General features: G+C 42.4%; 1 protein-coding gene across 4 annotated transcripts in view; it reads right to left on the reverse strand.

The window, feature by feature from the left end:
- Window positions 1–17,510, reverse strand: part of PDE7A (phosphodiesterase 7A) — a 111,117-nt gene extending 93,607 nt beyond the window's left edge. For 3 of the 4 annotated variants that reach the window (XR_008702161.1, XR_008702160.1, XM_055546117.1), the window contains exon 1: window positions 16,914–17,510. Coding sequence is in view for 2 of the 4 variants with exons in the window: in XM_055546117.1 (XP_055402092.1) it covers window positions 16,914–17,051 (138 nt within the window). In the remaining 2 variants the exon portion in view is untranslated. The remainder of the gene's footprint in view (window positions 1–16,913) is intronic. The other variant, XM_055546115.1, reaches the window with a different exon arrangement.
- Between the last annotated feature and the right edge of the window lie 7,630 nt (window positions 17,511–25,140).

Consider the following 25,140-nt stretch of genomic DNA (forward strand, 5'->3'; position numbering starts at 1 on the left):
GAGTTGGTAATGGACAGGGAGGCCTGCTGTGCTGCAGTCCATGTGGTCACAGAGTCAGACATTACTGACTGAACTGAAGATGAATTATAACGTGGTGGAGCTAGGGTTGGGGGGTGAAATGTTACAGATACTAAGCTTGTTTTTAGATCTAATCTGATGCCTTCTTTAAAAGTCAAGAAATGGGGAACATGTATTTAAAGTTTTTATATTAACCTTCATATTTAGATTTCCAGTGTCTTCATCTTATCCTGTGGATATGATTTACCATCTGGTGTCACTTCCTGACAACCTTAAGAGCTTCTCATATTTCTTTTAAGGCCAGTCTGCTTGCTACAAATTTCTCTCAGTCTCGGCATAGGAACATATTTATTTCACCCTCATTTCTGAATGATAGCTTTGCCAAATGTAGAATTGTTCACAGGCAGCTTTTCTTCTCCCAGCCCTTCAGGCATGTCACCCCACTGCCTCCAGAGTTTCTGAGGAGAAGGCAGCCACTGATGGTAACTGAATTCTTTTTGTCTTGCTGCTCTCACGGTTTCCTTGTTGTCTTTCAACAGATTGTCTATGCTGCATCTAGGCACAGGTCTCTTTGTATTATCTTACCAAGATTCACTGAGCTCCTGGATGTGTAAATCTCTTCATCAAATTTGGGAAGTTTCCCAAAATGCTGTTTTCTGCACCTTTCTCTCTCCTTCTGAGATTCCCATTACACATATGTTTTATGCTTGAGTCTGAGGCTCTGTACATTTTTCTCTTTTTCAGACCGACTCCTATCTGTTGGTCTGTCTTCAGATTCATTGACTCTTTTTACTAGCATCCCAAAACTGCTGCTGAGCCCCTCTGGTGAATTTTTCATTTCAGGTATTGTAGTCTTCAAGTCTAGAATTTCCATTTCAATGTTTCACTTTAGAATACATCTAGATTTATTCGCAAAGAAGCTGCAAAGACAGTACAGAGAGTTCCTGTATATGCTTCACCTTGCTTCTCCTAAAGTTAATCTCTTACATAATCATGATACACTTATCAAAAGAAAGTAACATGGATTCAAAACTGTAGACTTTACTCAGATTTCACCAGTTTTCCCTCAAATGTCTTTTTTCTGTTACAGGATCTAATGCAGAACACCATATTGCATTTAGCCATTATGTCTCCTTCAGTTCAGTCGCTCAGTCGTATCCGACTCTTTGCGACCCCATGAATCGCAGCACGCCAGGCCTCCCTGTCCATCACCAACTCCCAGAGCTCACTCAGACTCACGTCCATCGAGTCAGTGATGCCTTCCAGCCATCTCATCCTCTGTCGTCCCCTTCTCCTCCTGCCCCCAATTCCTCCCAGCATCAGAGTCTTTTCCAATGAGTCAACTCTTCGCATGAGGTGGCCAGAGTACTGGAGTTTCAGCTTTAGCATTATTCCTTCCAAAGAAATCCCAGGGCTGATCTCCTTCAGAATGGACTGGTTAGATCTCCTTAGTCTCCTCTAATCTGTAATAACTTCTTTGTTTCTGATGACCTTGACAGCTTTCAAGAGTACCGGTCGGGTGCTCATGTAGCATGATCCCAAGTTTCACTCTATTTTCTCATGACTGGACTCAGGTTATAGGTCTTGACATTCTATCAAGGAGAGGCTTCTTTTTGGGTTTTTTGTTTGTTTTTTAAATAATTTTTACACTCCATTTGTTGGAGAATCTCCATTTGTTGATTTACTATTATCATATTTTCCTTTAATTATTTAAATACAGTTTCCTTTGGTTCTTTTAACATAGTTACAATGGTTGAAGTCTACTAAATCGAACATTTGGGAACATTCAGACACAATTTTTGGGGCTGCTATTTTTTCCCCCCTATGCACTAGTTACACTTTCTTTCTGTTTTCTTCCATGGCTTGTAATTTTGCTACTGCTAAGCCTTGGGATTTTATATAATGTAGCAACTCTGGACTCTGATTCTTTCAACCTTATAGGTATTGTTGCTGTTTTTTACTTTTCTGTCTGGTATCATGCCTAGGCTAAATATGTGAACTCTGCCTCCCCGAGGTATGTCATCACTGATGTCTCTGCTCAGTCTTGTTTTAAATAGATCTTTTTATTTTCAAGCCTGACTTCCCAGGGCCTGCAGCTTTGCATAACTTCGTGGTCAGCCTGTGACAGGACAGAGGTTATGCTCAACTCCTCAAGCCAGTGAGGTTCCCTTCCCTGCTGACGGGTACGTGCATGGGTAGGGGAGCGTATGTGATGTTCAGCCTCTGTTCCCGTTTGCCTCAGGTTTCCTTTCCTCAGGGCCCTTTCACATCTCCCAGGTGCATGCACATAACTTCAGGATCTTCTCAGGTCTTTCCCGGGTTTATGCTCCACCTTATCCAGCAACATGTTTACCCCAAACAGCACTGCAGTTCCAGGCTCTTTGAGCTCACCACCGGCCCTCCCCTACACTTCTGAAAATCCGCATCCACAGAAGACGTCACTGCACATCACCCATCACTCCAGAGAGCTGACCCTCTTCAAGCTGAAGTCTGGATGCCCTGCTTCCTACTGGCAGAACCACATGCCAAGCAAGCCAGGACACAGTGGAGTGAAATGGGAGGAGCTCCAATCAAGAATGCCACAGATTTTCATTTTTCTCACTCCAACAAGTTTAACGGCATTACACTTTCCAAAGTTTCATGCAATTGGCCTTTCGTCAGTCTCCAGAGTACTGAAATGGTTGCTTTAGAAAAGCAATGTAGAAGTAAAAATTGTATTCAAGTGTTCACACTCTTTGAAGCAGTAATCCCAGTTCTATAAAAACCAACCTAAGGAAACCCCAAATGTGGAGAAAGCTGTGTATAGCACATTCTTTTACTTCTGCAACATGAGATAAAAATGTCTAAAATGTTAACAGCAGTTATCTCTGGATGGTAGACTATGGACAATGCTTATTTTCTTTATAACAAGTGTGTACTAACTTTGGTCCAAAAAAAAATTCAAGTGACTTTTTGGAATTCCTCTTAACAAATATCACCCAACTCTCTCTTATAATGTGTTTGCTATTCCCAGTCCAAATGGACAGGGCGCCTATTTTAATTCTGGGTTTTTCCTTCCCACTCACTGAAAAAAACTCAGAGAAGCACAATCAGAAAGGCACTCTCAGAAGGAGATCTAAATCCAAATCCTAGAAACACTGTTTACAGCTTTGCTACTCTGGGTAATTTTTCTAAATCTCAACACATCCTTAAAAAAGATTATGTAATCTTAGATTAAGATAGCTCCAACACCACAGAGGGCAGCTCAGAAAGGGTATAAAAATGAAGTTGGAACTTTGGGGGGCAGGGGAGGGAAAAGTCTCTGACTATAAAATGAAATTGTCAATATAAGAATATGGTTTGGGATTCATCCCAAAGAGAGTTGTGGTGACGTATGATATGACATGATGAGCATGACTCTGACAGAGGAAGTTTGTCTCCCTTCTTCTGTAGTGAACACTTCCTATGTGTTGTATAGGAAGGACACAGCAGGGAATAGTGTGAACAAGGTTTGTGCTTCCTGACCACACTTTCTGTGGTGGCAGGGATGGAGAGTAAGGTCGGGGTGGAAGCCAGACAGAAATAGACAAATCCAATTAGTGGGTCTGTGCATAAATAAAACAAGGTAATGAAACAGATGAGGGAGGGGTGCTTTTTAAATAGGGTGGTCAGGGAAGGCTCCTCTGCTAAGGGTGAGCTGAGACTTGAAGGAAGAAGAGGCACAGAAGACCCTGGGTCTGGGGGCAAAGCAGGTGCAAGGTCAAAGATGGGAAGAAACCTGACAATGTTCACAGACAGCAAGAAGACCACTGCATAAGGAAACAAGACTGAGGTTAGGAAGGATTAGATCCCATGGGGCTGTATGATGAAAAGGAGTTTGGATTTTATTTTCATTGTGACAAGAACCATGAAACAGGGATTTTTCAGCAGAGTAGCATGATCTGGTTGCATTTTTAAAATTACTTCGAGACGTCCCCTGGTGGTCTAGTGGTTAGGATTCGATGCTTTCACTGTGGAGACCTGGGTTTAATCCCTGGTCAGGGAACGGAGATCCTGCAAGCCGTATGGAGCAGCCAAAAAAAAAAAAACTTTTTTTGACAGATCTGGCCAGAGAGAATTCTAGCAACAGGATACTACATACCTTGAACTAGTAGGAATGACAGCACTCACAGAGGCAGAATCGAGCGGAACTCCCACACAGGTGGAGTTGCAGCTCTTTCTTTCTAAGCAAGCATAAAGGTCTCTTGTCAAACCTTCCTTGGTTCTCCCAGCTTCACTGTGCCACCACTGAACTTCACACACAATCCTAATCAAGTACCGCAATCATGTCCTTACACAGCTGTCTTTGCTGATGGACGAACTCTAAGAATGGAGGCAGGAAGCATGTCTTATTTATTTTTGATAAACCAAGCCAAATGCCTGGCAGAGTAAAAGTGCTCCATAAACTGACGATTGCAAGAAGGAACAAACACATTTTAAAACATTCAAAGCTGTGTGTATTAGTAAAGGACCACCAACACGGTGGCTTACAACAACAGATATTTACTCTCAGTCTGCAGGCTAGCAGTCCAAAATCAAGGTGTGGGCAGGGCTGTGCTCCTCTGAATAAACGAAGGCTTGAGGGAGGAGTCCTCCCAGCACTGTAGTGGTTTCCCATGTGGCTCGGCCAGCACTGGAGTTCCTGGCCCGTAGCTGCCATGAGTCCAGTCTCTGCTCGCTCTTCATGGCTTGCTTTCTTGTGTGTCAGAGGCTCTCTGGGTCCTTGCCTCTTCTTAGACTCCAGTCTGCTCTAACCCATATGACCTCATCTTGACTGCATGTACAGAGATCCTCATTCCAAATAAGGTCACGTTCTGAGTTTCCACATAGACATGAATTTCTGGTGGACTCTATTCAACCCATCACACCTTTTAACACTGCAATGGACTGCCTTAAAAAGCAGTAGTCTTCTCATTCCAAACGTGTTCAAGCAAAAATGGAATAGCCAAAATCAGGGTGTTCAGCTGAAGAGACTTCACATTGCCCAGCATGTCCTTAACCCCCTTGGTTCCAGTTACTCAGCTAGATGCTGGGGGGCTGACTCGCCCAGACTCCTCTCACTTTGATGTTCTATGATTCCAGGTCATAAATATTATAGCAGAAAGCTTACCTTCTCAGCTCTGAAATGGGCAAAATGTTTTTTGTAGACTATCTGCCTCCAAACTCACTTCATTTTTCCATTAACAATGTAGTGCATTCCTCCATACATCAAACCAGGACTATAATTCCATTTTAATAAACCATTTTGAATACCTACTATATGCCAGTAACTCGTTTCTGACTAACTTATCGATATAGTAAATTATTAGCTTGTGCATTCCTATGGAGAACAATACAAAACAGCAACAAGGTAATGTGAAATACAGGAAACATTGGCTAACACACTGGGTCAGGCACACGCATCCTGAGGAGCACCTAGGCATGGAGAGTTTCAAGGCCATCGATTTCTAGGTTCTCAGCTTCCAAATGTACAATGTTCTAGAACCATTCTACTGACACTTTTCATTTACCTCCTCTCCCCTTTCAATCTCTCCTCTTCTACCAGAGGTAACTCAACACTTCCTAAAACTTCCTGTGTAGCTGGGGCCTGACAACAGCTGAGGAGCCCAAAGGAGAGTTTAAAGCATTCATGTTGAAAAAGTTAATCGCTTTCCCGACTGTGTATCAATTTTTTTTTTTTTTTCAAGTCAAGGGGTCACCAGCTCCTACTATCATGAAAATGGAAAGAGGATCAAGCCCATTTGCTAAATTTATAAACGAGACTTCTCAATACTTCCACTATTAAAGTAAGAAGAAAATCAATGGAGAACCTCATCTTTTCTAATAATATTTATAAATAGATAAAATCTATTAATAAAATGATTAAAATAAAATTCATTTTCCATTAAATTTTTACTATTTAATACTTATAAATTTTATAACTCACATGTTATTTTGAATGTCTACTGGCTATCACTGTATCAACAACTCAAGCCAAAATAAATTTGACATAGCCTTACAAACACAGGAAATTTCAAATGTTTTAAATTATAATTGTTTTTGCATAGAACTCAGAAGAAATGGTGACACCGCTAAAATACTTCCTATTTCCATCTGTTAAATTAATGAATGGATTTGCTTTTGTTGTAGAAAAGTATACTGTGACTGATAGTTATTCTTTTATACTTGAAAGCATTTTAAGGATAAGCAGAAACAATCAAATAGAAATGAGGTCAAAGAGAAAAATCAGGAATATAAAAATTCTGACTTGAAATTAAGAGCTTGCTCATACCACGGTTAAAGTAATACACCAAAACCTACATCATTTACAAATACTGACACTTGGGAGAAAAGTTCTAGATGAGTAAAAAGGGAGCCAGTCTTTTGTTTTTTCAAGTTTTTCAAAGGGATGTGAGCAAAAAAATGTTTGAAAACCTTCGTGGTAAAAGTCAAAATATGTTGTTAGTCTTAACCTTCATCCTAAGATACTGCCTATTGGACATCCTCACCTGGATGGCTCCCCAAACACTTGAACTCGACATATTTAATGTGAACATAAAATGCACTCTACCACCCTTGCCCAGGCCTCCACACACATACACAAAAGAGGAAAAGAAGAAAAACAAAATCTGCCTCTTCTTTTGTATTTTTGTTAACTAGCCTCGTGATATAACTACTTGGTCTCCCAAATTTAAAAGGTGCAAAGTTTTTGTTGGTTTGTTTTTAACCTCTTAAATTAAATCAGTTCCTAGGATCTAACTCCTCCTTTCTATTCCTTCCACCACTACCACTGCTCAAAATCTCTTCACAGGCTGTCATCAAATAGCTCTTCTTTAAAACAATAACTATACTTAAATGTACTTCCCAACACCTCCCATGGAGAGTGAAACCACTTTATCATTACCAGAGAGCTATATACCTGCCAATCACACAACTGAGTTACCAAAGAATCACAGAATCATGAAGTCGGTGGGAACCAGAAGAGTGAAACCCCTACACAAGAACTTCATCCAAGTATCTTTTGGGAATTTATAATCTCACGAGGCAGTGTTCATGAGGTGTCCTTCTCTGGACATCTCGATCATAGATCCAGCCCAAATACAACTTATTTAACTTTTTCTAGGATTACTGTAGTTAAAAAAAAGATTTTTATGATGCAGGGACTTCAAACCTGTGCTCTGTGATGACCTAGATGGGGTGGGACCGGGTAGGAGGTGGAAGGTACCTGGAAGGGAGGTTCAAGAGAGAGGGGACATAAACACACCCATGGCTGATCCATGTTGATATGTGGCAGAAACCAACACAACATTGTAAAGCAACTATCCTTCAATTAAAAATAAATTTTTAAAAAGGAAATTCATGCTAAAAGAACATGTAAAATTACATAAACTTCTAAACAAAAAGTTAAGTTACTTATAATTTCACCATCCAAAGATAGCTTCAATTAGCATTTTGGGATATATACTGGCTCCACACCCCCCGCCCCCAGCCCTCTTTTGCAAGCATTCAATGTGTGTGAATGTTTATGTTTTGTGATTTATTTTTAAACAAAAAATTTTTTTAAAACGCCGAGGTTTTGTTTGCTAGCTTAACGTTGCTATAAGCAATTTTTCATGCAATTAAATAATCTTCAAATTCTTCCAAGTTATTTAAGTAGGTTCGTAATACAGAAATAACAGGAAATACTAAAATTTATGTACCCATTTGCAAACTATACTATATATACTTTAAATTCAATGCATTTTAGTAGTCACACAATGTAAAGAATATCATATACTCAGAAGAATACTATAATTTAACAAATTCTAAATTAGGTTTTTAATTTTTCAGTGATAAATACATGATGAATATCCCTGAAGATCATTAATCTTTATCTAAATTTCTAGTTATTTGCTCAGTACAGATTCCCAGAAGGAAATTATCAGGCAAAAGTATTAATTTTATTCAATTGTCAAATTAATTTTCAGAAAACTTAAAATGACTTAGACTCCTACTAGCAGCTTACATGAGTACAATCTTCAAGCTATACACTTACTTTTTAAAAAGCTGTCAATGTGAAAACAAAAATCAGTATCATTCTTTTAACAAGCATTTCTTTTATTACTAGTATGGTTAAATACAAGAGCTCCCTTTCTATTTCTATTGTTTCTATCTATTGGTCCTTATCTACCCTCTGAGGTAACATCTTTTTTTCCCCAGATAGAAAGAGGAAGTAGAAGAGAATGCATGGGCTTTAAGGGTCAGAATGACCCAGAGGTGAATTTATTTTCAATACCTGGCTGTGTTGCCTTGGACAAGAGACAACTTTAAGCTTGGGTCTCCTCCTGTATATTATCAACTGACCTCACAAGGAAAAAGGCACTGCAATTGAGAACATACAACCAAAGCAAAATCTAAATTAATCCTTTTCTTCTCATTCACATGGCAATCACTCAAATACTAGAAGACAGCAATGCTCCATCACATCTCAACAGCCACTACCCACCTCCATTCCCACCCCTTCCTGAGTCTTTTCTTCTCCAGACTAAATGCCTTCCATTCCCTCCGTCACATATCAAACAATACAGCTTCAAATCACCTCACCACCCTAGTCACTGTCTTCACAGTATGAATTGGCTAAATCTTGTCCCCCTAGAACATGGCGTCTAGGACAAAATATTCCAGATATGAATTGAGAAGACCATAGTGAAGGTTATCATTTCAAATAATTGTCTCAAATCATCAAATGTTTTCTTTATCCAGATCTGTGAGTCATCAAAATCTATAACCCATAAACCCAGAAGTCTAACTATATTCCACTCGCCTTCACCAATGAGGCAGACCAGTTTGAAAGTAAGACTCTGGAACATCAAAGGCTCTTCTCCAACATCTTGCCTGATGCTTCAGGCAAGGCAACTGCAAGTACTAAACTCAGTCTATGTACTCCTTAGTAAAAATGGGATCTAACGTCTCTAAGCTCAGTTTTTACTCACTCCTCAGTAAAAATGGGAGTACTGCCTATTATCTCATAAAGTAATCTTTTATAAAGATTGAAAACATCAATTATAGTATCTGGCACATAGGAGGTACTCAATAAGTGAAAACAAATAATTATAATTAATATTAAAGAGAGATTACTGCCTCTTCATTAAGTGCTGTTTGCTGAGTACTTTACATGGTCTTGAGCCCGAGTTTGGTCTACTCAAAACTCTGAGAAATAGAGTAGGTTTGGCCAAAATTTAGCCATCTGATTAACTATTTTTCTTTCCCAAACTATGCCCTCCCTGCCTTTGTCCTTGCCTTCTCCCTCTAGCCATCTTCTGAAAACGAAGCGCCAATCCCTACCAGCAGGTGGAGGCATGGAGCAAGAATCCTAAATTCCCATTCAAAATTAGAAGCAGGAGAGATTCGTGTCCATCACAAGATCAGTGGCACTGGTCCCTTAAGAAGGCTTTCTGCCAGCAGCCAAAATGAAGCCCTGCATGCTTAGAAGGCTCATCTACAAATATAATTTTTATTCCTTTCCCCATACCCTGATCACATGAACATTTATACCCAAATGCAACCATACAAAAGTATCATTCATTCATGAATAATCTTTTGAAAGGTGTATTTGTCAACAACGTAAAAATTTACCTTAATTTCAGGCAAGAACAGACCATTTAAATGTGGAAGAGAATAAACACTCAATTTCTCTCAATTCAAATGATAAAATATGAACAATGTATAGCGATAATAAAACAGGTTTTGACTTTTTTAATTAGAAGAATAAAAATTAACTGTTGAAGTTTTCTGGAGTGGTCAAAGAGAATGTAAGAAGGTCCAGAAAACTTTGACTAAAGATACGGAGTGAAAAAAAGATAATGAGTCAAGAGATTTCTAAAAAAATTAGATTTTACAAAAACACAGCAAATGTGATACACAGTCTATAGTACAGACAAAAAAAAATTAAATTTATTAAGAGTATCTGCATGCAGTGAGGGATCTTTATCATGTAAAATTTCCTAAGGTCTCTATAACTATTAATGATTCTAGACAAAAATTGAGTCAAGCTAAACTTTGTCTATTTCCCTTTCTTCAGGTCTCCTCTTCCGAGCTTGTCTCTGTATCCATCCTCAGAAAAGAATTCAATTCTCTAAAACTGCTCTACCCCTTTTTGAAAAGAATGAAGGGAAGGAGGGAAGGAGGAGGGAAGAAGTGTTAGCAGAAGTCTTATCAAACTGCTTCAAAATGAATGGACGGCACACATCCCTCCCTGTTTTCCCCTAAAGTGAGCCCCCTGATCTTCCTAACTCCTGTAAAGGGTTTAATATTTTACCTCTAGCAGGGCTTCCGTGTTTAAAAAAGAACTTTTGAGTATCCAGTATATACAACTGACAGAACTCTAGGCAATGCAACAAAGCCACAAAATCTGGACAAAGGGCTAAAACCTCTCAACCTTTCACATCCCACAGACGACACATGCTCCTGATGACAACGTATAAACCAGCAATTTCAACACCCTAATCTTCAATCAAAGCTACAGTCCAAATACACTATAAATTTACATTAATATTATGTGGGAGCAGGTATTTGCAATACACACACACACACATTTATTTTGAAGTAAAAGCCCAAATATGGGAGCACTGAATTTAAATCAAATTATGAATCCTTTCTGCAAACAGAATAATGAAACCAAGGTTCCTACCAAAGGAGTGCCTACTGGGCAGGAAGAAAGTCTCAGAAACAGAATCACTCCCTGGTTCACCACTGGCTACACGACCCTCCCCGCCCCCTCCACCATCCTCCCCACTGGCTTCTGAACACAGGCTAGTGAAGAGCCTTGCAGCTACGCTAACATTTGAAACAGTGCACCTTTACCATCTATTAGGTAGATAACAGCAGCCATAAATAAGCACAGGATATGCAAAGGAGGGACTTTATTTTGGGGGGGCTCCAAAATCACTGCAGATTGTGACTGCAGCCATGAAATTAAAAGATGCTTCCTCCTTGGAAGAAAAGCTATGACCAACCTAGACAGCATATTCAAAAGCAGAGACATTACTTTGCCAACAAAGGTCCATCTAATTAAAGCTACGGTTTTCCCAGTAGTCATGTATGGATGTGAGAGCTGGACTGTGAAGAAAGCTGAGCACGGAAGAATTGATGCTTTTGAACTGTGGTGTTGGAGAAGACTCTTGAGAGTCCCTTGGACTGCAAGAAGATCCAACCAGTCCATCCTAAAGGAGATCAATCCTGGGTGTTCATTGGAAGGACTGATGCTGAAGCTGAAACTCCGATACTTTGGCCACCTGATGTGAAGAGCTGACTTATCTGAAAAGACCCTGATGCTGGGAAAGATTGAAGGTGGGAGAAGAAGCAGACGACAGAGGATGAGATGGTTGGATGGCATCACTGACTTGATGAACATGAGTTTGAGCAAGCTCCAGGAGTTGGTGATGGACAGGGAAGCCTGGTGTGCTGCAGTCTACGGGGTCACAAAGAGTTGGACACTACTGAGTGACTGAACTGAACTGAAGCAAAGGAAATGTCAAAAAGAGGAAATGCAAATGTACAAAAACATATCAGAAAGTGTACTCTTGCTTACTGCAAGTGAAAACAAACAGTGTACCACAGCACATCTACGGAAGCAATAAAGCATTTACATAAGTGTTTATAAAATATTTTAAATGTTTATCTAACATATAGTATCACGACTGCATACTATACAATTGGAAAGAGATATGCTCATTCATCTTTGAACCATAAAAGTGAAGATTCGAGAAAGTCAAAAAGCTTTCCTACCTCCTGACCCAATCAAGTGATTTCACTCTAAAGACCTGATCAAACTTGCATGAAGGTATTAAATGAAGTTTTGCAGATAACAGCAACAGCCCGAAAGGAGCTCTTACATTCAGCATCCAGAGAATGAGCTACTGACAGATCAACATCGCATCACCACTAACCACCATTAACTACAACTACGCACCACATCTGCCAATACCTGAGCCAATAGCCACATGCAGCTATTTAAACAAAACTCAACTGAAAATTCAAACCCACAGTCAAAACTAGCCACACTTCAAATGCTCATCCAGCTATCTATATACATGGCTGTGTGCGTGTGCTCAGCTGCTCAGTCATGTCCAACTCTTTGTGATCCCATGGACTATAGTCCACCAGGCTCCTTTTGGCATTTTCCAGGCAAGAATACTGGAGTGGGTTGCCATTTCCTTCTCCAGGGGATATTCCCGACATAGGGATCAAACCCACAGCTCCTGCATTGGCAGGTGGATTCTTTACCATTAGCACCACCTGGGAGGCCCTGATATATGACTGGTGACTATTAGATACTACAGAAAACACTTCCATCATCAGAAAAACTTCTTCTGATAGTCTATTAATCTACTTAGCTGTGTCATGTCTCTCCTCCTCCCTTACATGCACCCATTTACCTAGAAATATCTTCTTAACCTTAGCCTAAGGAACTACCAAGTGAAGCTTACCCTCTTGTAGTCTCATGACACCTTGATAATGCCACTAAACAAGTATATCACATATAACCATACCATTTTCCTCACCAAAATCCTGTAAGCTTCTTCAAGGAGGAATCAACTGTTTTCCAAGGGGCTCTGAACTGTTCCGGCACACACAGGACTCTGATAATCTTTCCTATGCTAAGAACACTGCTAAGGATGACAGATGTACACTATGACTACAAGTTAAAAATGTTTATGAATAAGGACGGCAAGGCTTCAAAAAGAAAAACCTGGTTAGGCTGGCAGGCTCACAAATGATTTTTTTTTTAACTAATTCTTTGCATTTTCTCAGTACCTAACACATTCACAGAAGGTGTTCAGTAAATATTTGTGGAATAGTTTCTGTATTAAAAAAAAAAAGATACCAATAATGAACCCTATGGCAAAGGATGCACCTCTGGGTGATAATGATGTGCAGAGGTAGGTTCAGCAGTTGTAACAAATGTTACAACTGTAACAAATGATAAAATATCTCACAGGTAGGAGATGTTGGTAACAGGGGAGGGGTACATCTCTCCATATTCTACTCAATTGTGCCATGAACATAGAACTGCTCTAAAAAAATTAAGTCTATAAAAAAGATACAGATGCTAAATCAGAAATCAAATTTAGCTTATTACAGTACTAAAAACATGTTTGCACATTAGATCCCCAAATTTTGTTCAATAATACACACCATAGACTTATGATCATTTAAAAAAAACTAAACCTCAGATTTCTCACCCAAATAAGATTCTTCCAGTGCATACAAAATCTGATTGAAATAATCCCACGTGAATGGCACCCCACTCCAGTACTTTTGCCTGGAGAATCCCATGGACAGAGGAGCCTGGTAGGCTGCAGTCCATGGGGTCGCTAAGAGTCGAACACGACTGAGCGACTTCACTTTCACTTTTCACTTTCATGCATTGGAGGAGGAAATGGCAACCCACTCCAGTGTTCTTGCCTGGAGAATCCCAGGGATGGGGGAGCCTGGTGGGCTGCCGTCTATGGGGTCACACAGAGTTGGACACGACTGAAGCGACTTAGCAGCAGCAGCAGCAGCAGTGGTGTTTTGGCATGCTACCAATATACTAACTCAACTTCCACACTTAATAAGCACCTACCTATGAAAAGCACTGTGGCCACAGTGGTGAACAAGATAATTTCTGGTCTCACATTTTTGTTTTCCAAATAACAAAGGTATTCTGCGAGAGAAATGTTTAAATTCACCTAACGAAAATCCCCAAAATGGCCACACACACACAAAAAATCTATTATCCTTATTTTTCAAATAATTTAAAAATCTCATTATCAACCATTCAAGAAAGTAGTACATGACCTGTTTTAAAACAAAAAGTTAATGCCTCATTTACTTGGCATCCTTGGGAGAGCTGGTGCTCCACATAAATGAACTTTCCAGATAACTCATGCTTGCCCATTTAAGCACCAACACAAACTGGAGGTTTTGTTTGTTTTAAACAGTATCAATCTTTAAACTTTTAAAAAGATTCTATTAAATACTATTTTGACTAATGTCAAAAACATGATTGTGCTGTAGACACTGAAGATGCCAAACTTTTTAAAAGCTGCTGGTTTTGAAGAGTGTTTCTTGCAGTCTTGAGCTTATGGCGCATCAGTTGTCAACCTCTGCCGCTCTCAGTGTAAACCTGACTCCAGAAGCCTCCAAGCCCCCTGCAAATGTGCCGTTACTTGGAAAAGGAGTTTGTCAGAACTCAGAGGATCTCCAAATCTCCTTTGGCTGCTCAGAGTCTTCTGATTTCCTGAATCTGTTAAAAAGTCTACCGTTACAAACTCCAAAGCAAGTTTTGGATAAATGAGTTACTGCTAGACCTGGATGAAAGTCTTTATGTTGATTTCCTATTTTCAACTGAGGCTCAGTCAGTGATAACTTCATTAGCCATTCACTCATTCAGCCAGTATTTACTAAGTCCCTACTATGAACTGGGCTCCAATATTAAAGTAAAAATTGAAAAATGAAAAGATTGCTAGTTGTGAACATATTTTAAAATAGAAGTACTCTAAAATGACTTCTACTTAGTACCTAAGGAGGAAAAAAAACAAAAAACAGGTTTCCTCAAGTCTTTTCAATGAAACTACAAAACCACCTAAACTTTTTATAATTCCTGTAGCTCTAGACTTAGAAACTCAAGATGCAAGGGTAAACGAAGCTTTTGATTTAACCAAATATTTACTTTAGAAGCTCTGATTAAGGTTCCAAGATGTGTCTCTTTTTCAGTCTATTACAAATTCCCATTGGCCCAAAACAAATCACTATGATGTATGTTTTAGTATTAAATGATTATTAAAAAATTTGAAAATGATAAACATACCCACTCAGCACCATGGTAAGTTTAATGTCATTTTAATGTTGGCCATCACTAAGTTGAAAATTCAGGAGAACCAGAAGTTTCTGTACACGTCACTTTGGGGTACAATTTTTTTTTTTAAGTTTTAAGAGTAAGTATAGTCATCTTCCCAAATGATTCAGAAGGTAAAACAATCGGCGTGCAATGCAAGAGACGAAGGTTGGATCCTGGGTTGGGAAGATCCCCTGGAGAAGGAAAATGGCAACCCACTCCAGTATTGTTGCCTGGAGAATCCTACGAACAGAGAAGCCTGGCCAAAGGATGCCAAAGAGTCAAAGACGACTAAGCGACTAAGCGTGGCATGGCATTACAGTTTGACTATCCAATATTTGCTTTATCTGCCACAATCAATTTTAAAATTCCATTACCCATTTATATGTAAAGGTAGGAAATGAATTAAGAAGGAATGGGGCTTAAAATTGGTCTCTGAGGATTAATTAAGGCATCAGGTAAAACCCCTGGCGTCAGCCTTACTTGTATTAATTCCCTTGGAATCTCTGATATCATTCATTTTCTCCTTGGGGAGCACAACTAACCTTATTCACCTTTTATAATTTTACAAGTGATAACTGATTGCCTTCATTATAACATTTAGACTGAACCGGAAATGAGTATTAGTCATGTGCTACTGATATGAGAAAGGAAAAAAAGTTACTACCATTAAAAACCTTTTTAATCCATTAGTATCAATTTTTTAAAATTTGGAACCTGAAAATGCTTTAAGCAGTACTGTAAGGGCAGATCATGGACCTAACTTTCAAAATAACTACATAACATTATTTTTAAATGTCACTTACAGTAATCTTTACAAGTTGACTCTGACCTCTTTAGCATACCACTTTATCCTGTGAAAGAAGTCTGATTTTAAATAAAAACAATTCAGAGAAACCCAAATATAGGCTTCTGCTCTCTCTCGCCAAACTATTTAGGCAAAGAAGCAAATGACAAATATTTACTGGACACATCTTCTCTAAGAAATCTCTATCGGTGCTACCCACTGTACCAGTAAAAAACAAAAAGAAATACAGACCGGGTTCAAGTTATTTACAATATACCTGTGGGGGGGGGGGGGGAGATATGCTCCCATAAAAGAAGCTAATATTAATCAACAGGAAAAACAAACATATATGACTTAAAATGTGATCGTGAACATGTAACGTTCTGGCAGCAGAAATGGAGGGCAATCAGTTCAAATGTAAACAAAATTCTTTTGTCCTCCCTATTTTAAATCTGGCAATCAAAATCAGCCAGAAATAAGAGGCTGGGCCAACAGCATCACTACGGGGAAAAAAAACAAAAAACCGAAATTCTCAGGAGCAACTGGTACCGGACCATTCAAAACAAAGTCTTCCTGTGAGTGCTCCATCAGTAGTTTTTCTCTTAAAAATCTTCTTATCAAATTAAAAATAAAACTGATTCCTGGCTATCAACTTTCCGGAAACCGAAGCTTTAAGGAGGCACTGTGAATATTTGTTTCTCCGACCTCACTTAGGGTCCATCCACAGAATCGAGTAAGTAGGGAGACGAGCAACCGAGAATCGGCCTATTGTTCGGAGAACTGTAGGACTATCCCAGCACCGCGGGGAGCGCGGGAGGCGCAAACCCAGCACAGGTGTGTAGGGGTGCGGGGTGGCCAGGTGTGCCCAGGACCACAAGAAAGAAAGAGGCCCAACTTCCAGATTGAGACGTCGAGAAAAGGAAGACGACTTAAGTCATTCCAGACCCTTAAGCCGCTGAGCACAGAGGGGGGCGCGCCTGGGGAGGGTACGAAGAGGTTCCCAGAGCCCACCCGGGTCCAGCATCGAGCAGGCCGGGGTGGGGGGTGGGGTGAGGTTTGAGTCCTGAGGATCAAAGAAAAGCCTCTCGAATCGAGGGGGGTCAGCCTAGACATCCCCAAACAACGGGTAGTGCTGGTCGGGGGGGTGAACAACGAGGACTGGGGAGTAGGGGTCGCGGAGGTGAAGCCAGGTGGAAGGAGGTAAACAAAAGAGCAGCCCCCAAGTGTGGGGCCCCCGGCGGCGGCGTTTACCTGGGAGAGCTGCCGGGGATTGGGGCAGCCGAAGAGCGCGGAGCTGGAGCTGAAGCTGATGGCTCCTCGGCGGCTGAGGACGTGCTGGGGGACCGGCCTGTCCAGAGGCAGCACCGGCAGCTGGTAACATACTTCCATTGAATACGCCCGCCCTGCCCCCGCGCGGCGCCCGCCCTGCCGCGGCCGCCGGCCCCTGCGCTGGGAAGGGGCCGCGGCTCGGGGGCGCCGGGCCGAGGCGGCGGCAGGGCGGGCGGGCGCCGACCCCGGGCCGGGAAGCCGCGCTCACGCCTCCCCCACCCCAACACTCCGCCGTGGACACCGGCGGGAAGGCGCTGCGGCGGCCGCGGCGACAGTTAACGAAGACCAGCTCGCGCCCGGCTCCCGGGGTGCAAACGAAGGCAGCACCCGCCAAATCGGAGGGGGAACCCCGGCGTCCCCAGGCTGTTCGGCCCAGAGGAGAGGGTCCGGGGCGGGGGGTGGGAGGGCAGCGGAGCAGGAGCGGAGCAAAAACAGCAAAGCCGTGCAAGAACACACAGCTGGAGCCAGCAGCGAGACCCTACGCGCGCGGGGCTCGGATGCAGGCACCAGCTCCGGCCGCGGTCCTGCCCCCTCCCCTCCCCTCCCCTCCCCCGGAGCCTGACTTCACTCCGCCGCCGGCGCGAGCCCGGCGTAATTCACACTTTGCAGCCGCGGACCCTGCGCCAACCACGGCCGCCGCCACCGTGACGTCACGACGCCGCGCCGCAGGCCCCGCGCCGCCGCAGCGCCTAGGGAGCCGGGTTAGCGGTGGTGAGGTTGAGCCGCCCTCCCCCGGGGCCGCACCTCGGGGCTCACTCACCATCCCCTCCCGCTGCCCTCCTCCCCGACCCATCCTCGCCCTGCAGCACTCCACCACCCTGGCCAAGGCGCGTGCGCACGAGGCCCCACCGTATGGGGATATTCCCCCTTATCGCTAAACTCTAGCGTTGGGGCGCGCTGAGAGTGTGGGGTGGGCTCCGCCTACGCGAGAGGCGCGATTCAGGCCTTTTCGCTTCGGAAACCCCAAGCACGCGGCCCAGTCGCAGCGCTCAGCCCTGACCGCGGGGTCACCGCCGTGTTTCCCTCCTTGAATTCCCATCCTTGGGGCTCGTTGGGGACCGCTGCGGCAGTGACGTCGGCGGGCCGCGCGGCCACCGGACTCCCCTCTACGTCACTGCCAGCACCCCGGGAGGGTCGGGGTCGAGCGCTCCCCTGGCAGGTGCGGGCCCCGGGGCCGTCCCGGGTGGAGGGGCGGAGAGCAGAGCCCAGATAAGCGGGCGTGAGGAGGGGGCGATGGGTTGGAGGGAAAACACCCGAGACTGAGAAAGAAGAAGTGAGAGTATGCACTGGAAAAAATGAGAAGAATGAAAATGAGAAGACAAAGGGGGAAAAGAGACTGCACGCCCTTTTACCAAACTTGTTTTTTTTTCTTGGCTTCGATTTTTAGAAGGCAGGAGGAAAACTCTTGACCCGAATTGTAGACTGCAGGTTTATTTTGTCACGTTTCTCCTCAAACCATGAAAGCTTTTCAGCTGCAACTCTTTGTTTCAAGTGCATTCCAGCCTCTGGGACATCAGCCTAAAACAGCTCTCCCCGGTTGGCAAAATTGCTTGGGCTCTGCTCTCAGGGGACCCACCCTTCCCCTTACGTGCTATGACCAGCCACTGGCAAGGTGGCAGGTCTTTGAACGTACTGCATAGCCCGTTTGGATGAGATCAGATATCATACGCTCATGAGTCCATAAATCAACAGAAGTCTGCAAAACCTTTTATCTTTCCACGCATCTGTTTCTTGTGTATCACTTAATACTTTCTACGTCTTTGCGGGTATTTTTCAACTTGTCCGCTTTCTACTGTTCAAAAAGACATCACTTCCACTGTGGTTTCATGGATTTTTTTTTGTCTTCACTAAGTGGAAGCTTCCCTTGAGCGCAACTTTTACCAACCCATGTCCTTGGACTCTTGGATAGGAGCCAGATGGAAAGTTCAAGTAAGGCTTTATTGGGCCTCATGCTACTGCTGGAGGGAGTGAACACTAGCAACAGATCCCCTTGCTAGCTCCCTGGGGGAGAGGGGGGAGGGGCATGAGCCTGTCCCTTAAATGGAGTGAGGGTAGGGGTCCTGAGGTCATGCTGGAGAGGTGGCCTAGGTAGTCTACCCAGCCCTTTGATGATGTTGTGTGCAGAAATAATACACAGTACCCTGCTTTTGCTCCCCACATCTCAGAAGTGGCAGTTGGGTTTTTGGTCTTTTTGTCGCTTCTTGTTCATAATTTGCCCCAGCTGTGCATGCATACCTGTATTATTTCTAGCCCCTTATTGTTTCTTTGTATTTATTGCTGGAGGAGCCCTCTGTTCAGGTGTAAGGATTGCATCAAAGAGTCCCGGGTCCCAGTCTGTTTCACAACGACTAACCCAAGTCATCTTTGAAACCCTAATTACTCCCACAACATCTCACACATGCATTGAGCACCCTCTATACGCATGTGATTAAGCTGAGTACTCTCTTGCTTACTTCTGATGAAAACCCCATGAGGCAATAGTTTCTAAATTGAAACGAGGCTGAGGGAAACATAACTTGCCTAAGATCTTCCACAGATAAGTGGCAGAACTTACCTCCAATAACATCTGAATTCTGTGTTCATCTAAACACCCAGAAGGCAATATTGGTGTGATATCAGACAGTATATGCCAAAATAACTGTCATATTTAGTAATATCTAAGAGACTCAAGTTTGATTAAGTCATTTGAGAAAACTCAGATCTCCCTTCAGAGAGGGGAGCTGACATTTCCTATTCACCCACTTCGAACCATGATAGATAGTCTACATACAATGTTTAACTTAACCCTATGCAACAGCCACATAAGTAAAAACTTGATCCCAGTTCTATAGATGGGGAATCAGGTTTGAGACCATAAATCATTTGTGCCACTTAACTCGGTACTGTACTATTTCAGAGCCATGCATTGCCACCACACCATGTGCTTTTTGGAGACCAGAACTTCAGCTGTTTTCAGTGTTCTTGACTATTGGAGAGTGTATTCTTCAGAAAAGTAGAACCAATAGGGAAGGGAGAGAGAGAGTGATTGGCCACACCTGTGTCTGGTCCAGGAGGCAGAGAAGCCGGAGGAGCTGCAGGCTCTGCTGTCAGGGAGAAGAGTTAGCAGGTCATGTGCCAAATCACAGTGGTGTCTGGGACCCTGCACAGATCTTTCAAGTGTAATGGCTGCTGCTTCACTTCCACTTTGTAATTCTCTTGCAAATTTCTACTGTGGCCAACTATAACCAAAACTAAAAGGAAGAGAATTCTGGGAAATCCAGTTCCAGCTTAGCTAATTCCTGAGTACAAAACCACTCCACTCCAAATACTCACCAACTTGACATCCATACACACTCTTTTAATCATATTTAATTTTCAAATAAAAATGATAGCAAAATCATGCCTCTGTCCATATAATGTAACTTTCATCTAACCCAAAACAACTCCCTACTTCCCTCAAAGAGGACAGAACCTTAGAGTGATTTTAATTCCTCTTCTTGACAAGTTACAGTATACCTTGGCTATTCTGTAACTTATATACTAAGATACAAGTTTACCTACTGTTAACACACTGTAAGGCACTCACCTCACACACTAGTAAAGTAATGCTCAAAATTCTCCAACCTAGGCTTCAGCAATACATGAACAATGAACTTCCAGATGTTCAAGTTGGTTTTAGAAAAGGCAGAGGAACCAGATATCAAATTGCCAACATCCGCTGGATCATCAAAAAAGCAAGAGAGTTCCAGAAAAACATCTATTTCTGCTTTGTTGACTATGCCAAAGCCTTTGACTGTGGATTACAATAAACTGTGGAAAATTCTGAAAGAGATGGGAATACCAGACCACCTGTCTTGCCTCTTGGGAAATCTGTATGCAGGTCAGGAAGCAATAGTTAGAACTGGACATGGAACAACAGACTGGTTCCAGATAGGAAAAGGAGTATGTCAAGGCTGTATATGGTCACCCTGCTTATTTTTATGCAGAGTACATCATGAGAAACGCTGGGCTGGATGAAGCACAAGCTGGAACCAAGACTGCCGGGAGAAATATCAATAACCTCAGATATGCAGATGACACCACCCTTATGACAGAAAGTGAAGAAGAACTAAAGAGCCTCTTGATGAAAGTGAAAGAGGAGAGTGAGAAAGTTGGCTTAAAGCTCAACATTCAGAAAACTAAAATCATGGCATCCAGTCCATCACTTCATGGCAAATAGATGGGGAAACAGTGGCTGACTTTATTTTGGGGGGCTCCAGAATCACTGCAGATGGTGACTGCAGCCATGAAATAAAGACACTTACTCCTTGGAAGAAAAGTTATGACCAACCTAGACAGCATATTAAAAAGCAGAGACATTACTTTACCAACAAAGGTCCGTCTAGTCAAGGCTATGGTTTTTCCAGTAGTCATGTATGGATGTGAGAGTTGGACTATAAAGAAAGCTGAGCACAGAATTGATGCTTTTAAACTGTGGTGTTGGAGAAGACTCTTGAGAGTCCCTTGGACTGCAAGAAGATCCAACCAGTCCATCCTAAGGGAAATCAGTCCTGAGTGTTCATTGGAAGGACTGATGTTGAAGCTGAAACCAATATTTCAGCCACCTGATGCAAAGAGCTGACTCATTTGAAAAGACCCTGATGCTGGGAAAGATTGAAGGCAGGAGGAGAAAGGGACGACAGAGGATGAGATGGTTGAATGGCATCACCGACTCAATGGATATTAGTTTGGGTAAACTCCGGGATTTGGTGATGGACAGGGAGGCCTGGCATGCTGTGGTCCATGGGGTTGCAAAGAGTTGGACATGACTAAGCAACTGAACTGAACTGAAGGGAATGAGAGAAGAGTAAAAGAAAATAATTGGTTAATAAATGCACAAATTCATATCAAAATTAGGAAAAAAGCTCAGAACTTTTAAAGTCCTTGTATCTGCAACTGACAACATGATCATAATTACTATGTATAACTATTTTCTCCCATTACCTGTCTCATATCCCCTTTGCCTTCAGCAAGAATCTCAGCTGAAAATGATTCCTGGCCTTCATTCCTCGGAGAAGGCAATGGCACCCCACTCCAGTACTCTTGCCTGGAAAATCCCTTGGGCAGAGGAGCCTGGTAGGCTGCAGTCCATGGGGTCGCTAAGAGTCAGACACGACTGAGCGACTTCACTTTCAGTTTTCCCTTTCATGCATTGGAGAAGGAAATGGCAACCCACTCCAGTGTTCTTGCCTGGAGAATCCCAGGGACAGAGGAGCCTGGTGGGCTGCCGTCTATGGGGTCGCACAGAGTCGGACACGACTGAAGTGACTTAGCAGCAGTAGCAGCAGACCTTCATTCCTAAAGGATCTGGCCACCAGAGGTTCTAATTCTATCTAAAAGTATTCTTGGGTTGTAGTTTTCCCTTGCCATAACACAGAGCATTGGAGTACTAAATACTAAGAGACACCGCAAAGAATCTCCTGCGTTCCAGCCATATTCCTCCTGTTTCCCATTGTGTAGCAACAACTCAAAATCTGCTTAGTAGTCAGGGTCAGTCACCCCAGGCAGTAGTATGAGGTTTCTTCGCCTGTTGGTTAACTAGCACCAGGATCCTCAAATGGCCAAGAGGCAGTCTCAACTTCCAGTTTAATTCAACTCTTGCTGTGTACCCTGATGCAAACATTCTTCCTTGAGAATGAAGACCTCTGGACCAGGAGACCCCAAAGTTGCGGGAATGGAAAGCAAAATTTTGCACTAGGGGTAAAAGCAACTTCTTAAAAGTAACTTCCCACTCCCAGTCCCACTCTTTGGTTCCTGGACCATGGATATACATTTTGATTTAGAACATATGCCAAGACCTGGAGAATATTATCCTAGCCACAGGAAGTGCTGCCACCCAGTCGGAACCATTTTTGAGTCTTCAAAAGGCCATGCCAGTGAACCTTAAAACATGCTAAGTGAAGGAAGCCAGATACGAAATGCTAAATATTGTACGACTTCATTTATATGAGATATCCAGAACAGGCAAACCATGGAGACAGAAAGCTAATTTGTACTTGCCAGGGGCTGGATAGAGGGAGGAACGGGGAGACTGACTAATGGGTATAGGGTTTCCTTTCCGGGTAATGAAAAAGTTCTGGAGCTAGACAGTGGTGGCAGTTGCAGAGCATTGTAACTGTGCTTACTGCCACTGCACTGTACATTTTAAAATGGCTAAAACTGTACATTTTATCACAATAAAGAGAAAGGCCATTTGATCATCCTGTTAAGTCAGCTACCTCAGGGTAACATATTAAGACCACTAAATTCTATGAGCATGAACCCATTGCTTTATTTGCTGTAAAGTGAGTTATCTTGGTTAAAAGTAATACTGTGTGGAATAGCATAATTGTGTTAAGTCCATATGTGGTAGTATTGATAGAAGCATTGCCATCAGGGGAGGAAATTCATTTCCAGAATAAGTATCTATTCAGGGAGAAAAAAAAAAAAAGACTGCATCGTCCATAATGGAAATGGCTCAGTGCAATGTACTTGATGGCTCAGTGATACCTCCAGGAAATGAAAGCTTAGTCTTACACTCTGCTGTTGGCAACTGGAGCACTTAGCAGTTGCTGTAGCCAGATTGGCCTTGTCGAGTAGGAATCGATCCTGCTAAACGCCCATCGAACCCTCATCCTGCCACCACGGTCACGTTGTTCATGAGTCTATTGGGCAGGAACAGGGATGGATGAAGCAAAAGGCTGACTGACACACAGAATGTACCATCTCATCCACCTGATTATTATGCTTATCCTCTGATGAGATTCCTCTTTGGAAGCCCATGAGACACAAATATATTCACACCCTGCTCATCCAGTCCATCCACATATGCATACCCCCTTTCCCAGGCCTCTTTGTAATCAATTGTCTAATTATATTCCTAAATTTCAGACCATACAGCCTATTGGTCAGACATTGTCCATCAGCACGATCTGTATATCTAGCTCTCTCTCTCTTCAGGGGGAAAAAAAAAAAAGAACCAGGTACACTGCCCCAAGTTCTCCCACTGGGAGTATTTCTCTTCACCACCTTCAGGACCACCCCCAAAGAGTGATCATAGTGCTGTAGCTATCCACGTTTCTGCACCATAGAATGTAGAACTACTTGTAAGTCAATCCCAAGTAAAATACTTTTCTTCTATCACTCAGTAGGAGATAGGGGGCTCCCCGTGATGCTTTATATGAAAGTTGAGAAACAGGAGGCAAAGTATTAATAGTAGTAACAGGACTGATGGCCATCAGCCCACAAGCTTATATTTATGTGCACCTTCCTTGTTTTATGTCCCTGGATATGTCCCAGTGTCTCCTAGTTTACAGTCTATGGAAACTTGAATAGAAATTATATCCTACTGTTGTGTGAAAATTGTATAAATCTTAATTATGTTGAATTGGTTCACAGTGCTTTTCAGGTCTACTATATCCTTCTGTTTCTCTGTATATTCATTCTATTAATTTTTGAGAGCTTGATTTTGAGACTCCAACTAAAAATCTTAATTTATCTACTTAAAAAATAATTTCAATATATAGTGGAACTATATGCAACCTTGTTCTGCATTTTGCAAGTCTCCTGTAAATGTGTTATCATACTTTTATAATTTAAAAAAATAAAAATAAAGTCCCACTAAGCCCACACACTGCAACTACTGAAGCCTGTGAGCCCTAGAGCCCATGCTCTGCAACAAGAGAAGTCACTGCACTGAAAAGCCCGTGCGCTGCAACTAGAGAGTAGCCCTCACTAGCTGTAGTAGAGAAAGTCCATGTACAGCCAATAAATGAAAAATAAAATCTATGACCCAAATTTTTCTAAAAAAATCCTATAAGAAGTGGAAAGTGTAGTTATAAACCGTCAGCATGATCTGTATATCATGATCTGTATACAATAATAATAACAGCCAACTATCTCAGCCTTTGTAGATAAATTGAACCAGTCTCTGGACTTGGGTTCATAGGCAGAGCTGAGAGTGGGGTTAGAGTGGCACATGAAAAGTGGTGGGATAAATGAGACTCTGCCTACTTGTTGACAGCTGAGTTTATATCTTTGAGGCAAGGGGTTGGGAGATTCCTCTTTTAGAAAACTGGACCTATCTGGGACTTCCCTGGTGGTCTAGTGATTCAGAATATGTGTTCCAATGCAGGGGGACTTGGTTTGACTC

Source organism: Bubalus kerabau, chromosome 14 (genome assembly GCF_029407905.1).
Source record: "Bubalus kerabau isolate K-KA32 ecotype Philippines breed swamp buffalo chromosome 14, PCC_UOA_SB_1v2, whole genome shotgun sequence".
In the NCBI taxonomy this organism is placed as follows: Eukaryota; Metazoa; Chordata; class Mammalia; order Artiodactyla; family Bovidae; genus Bubalus; species Bubalus kerabau.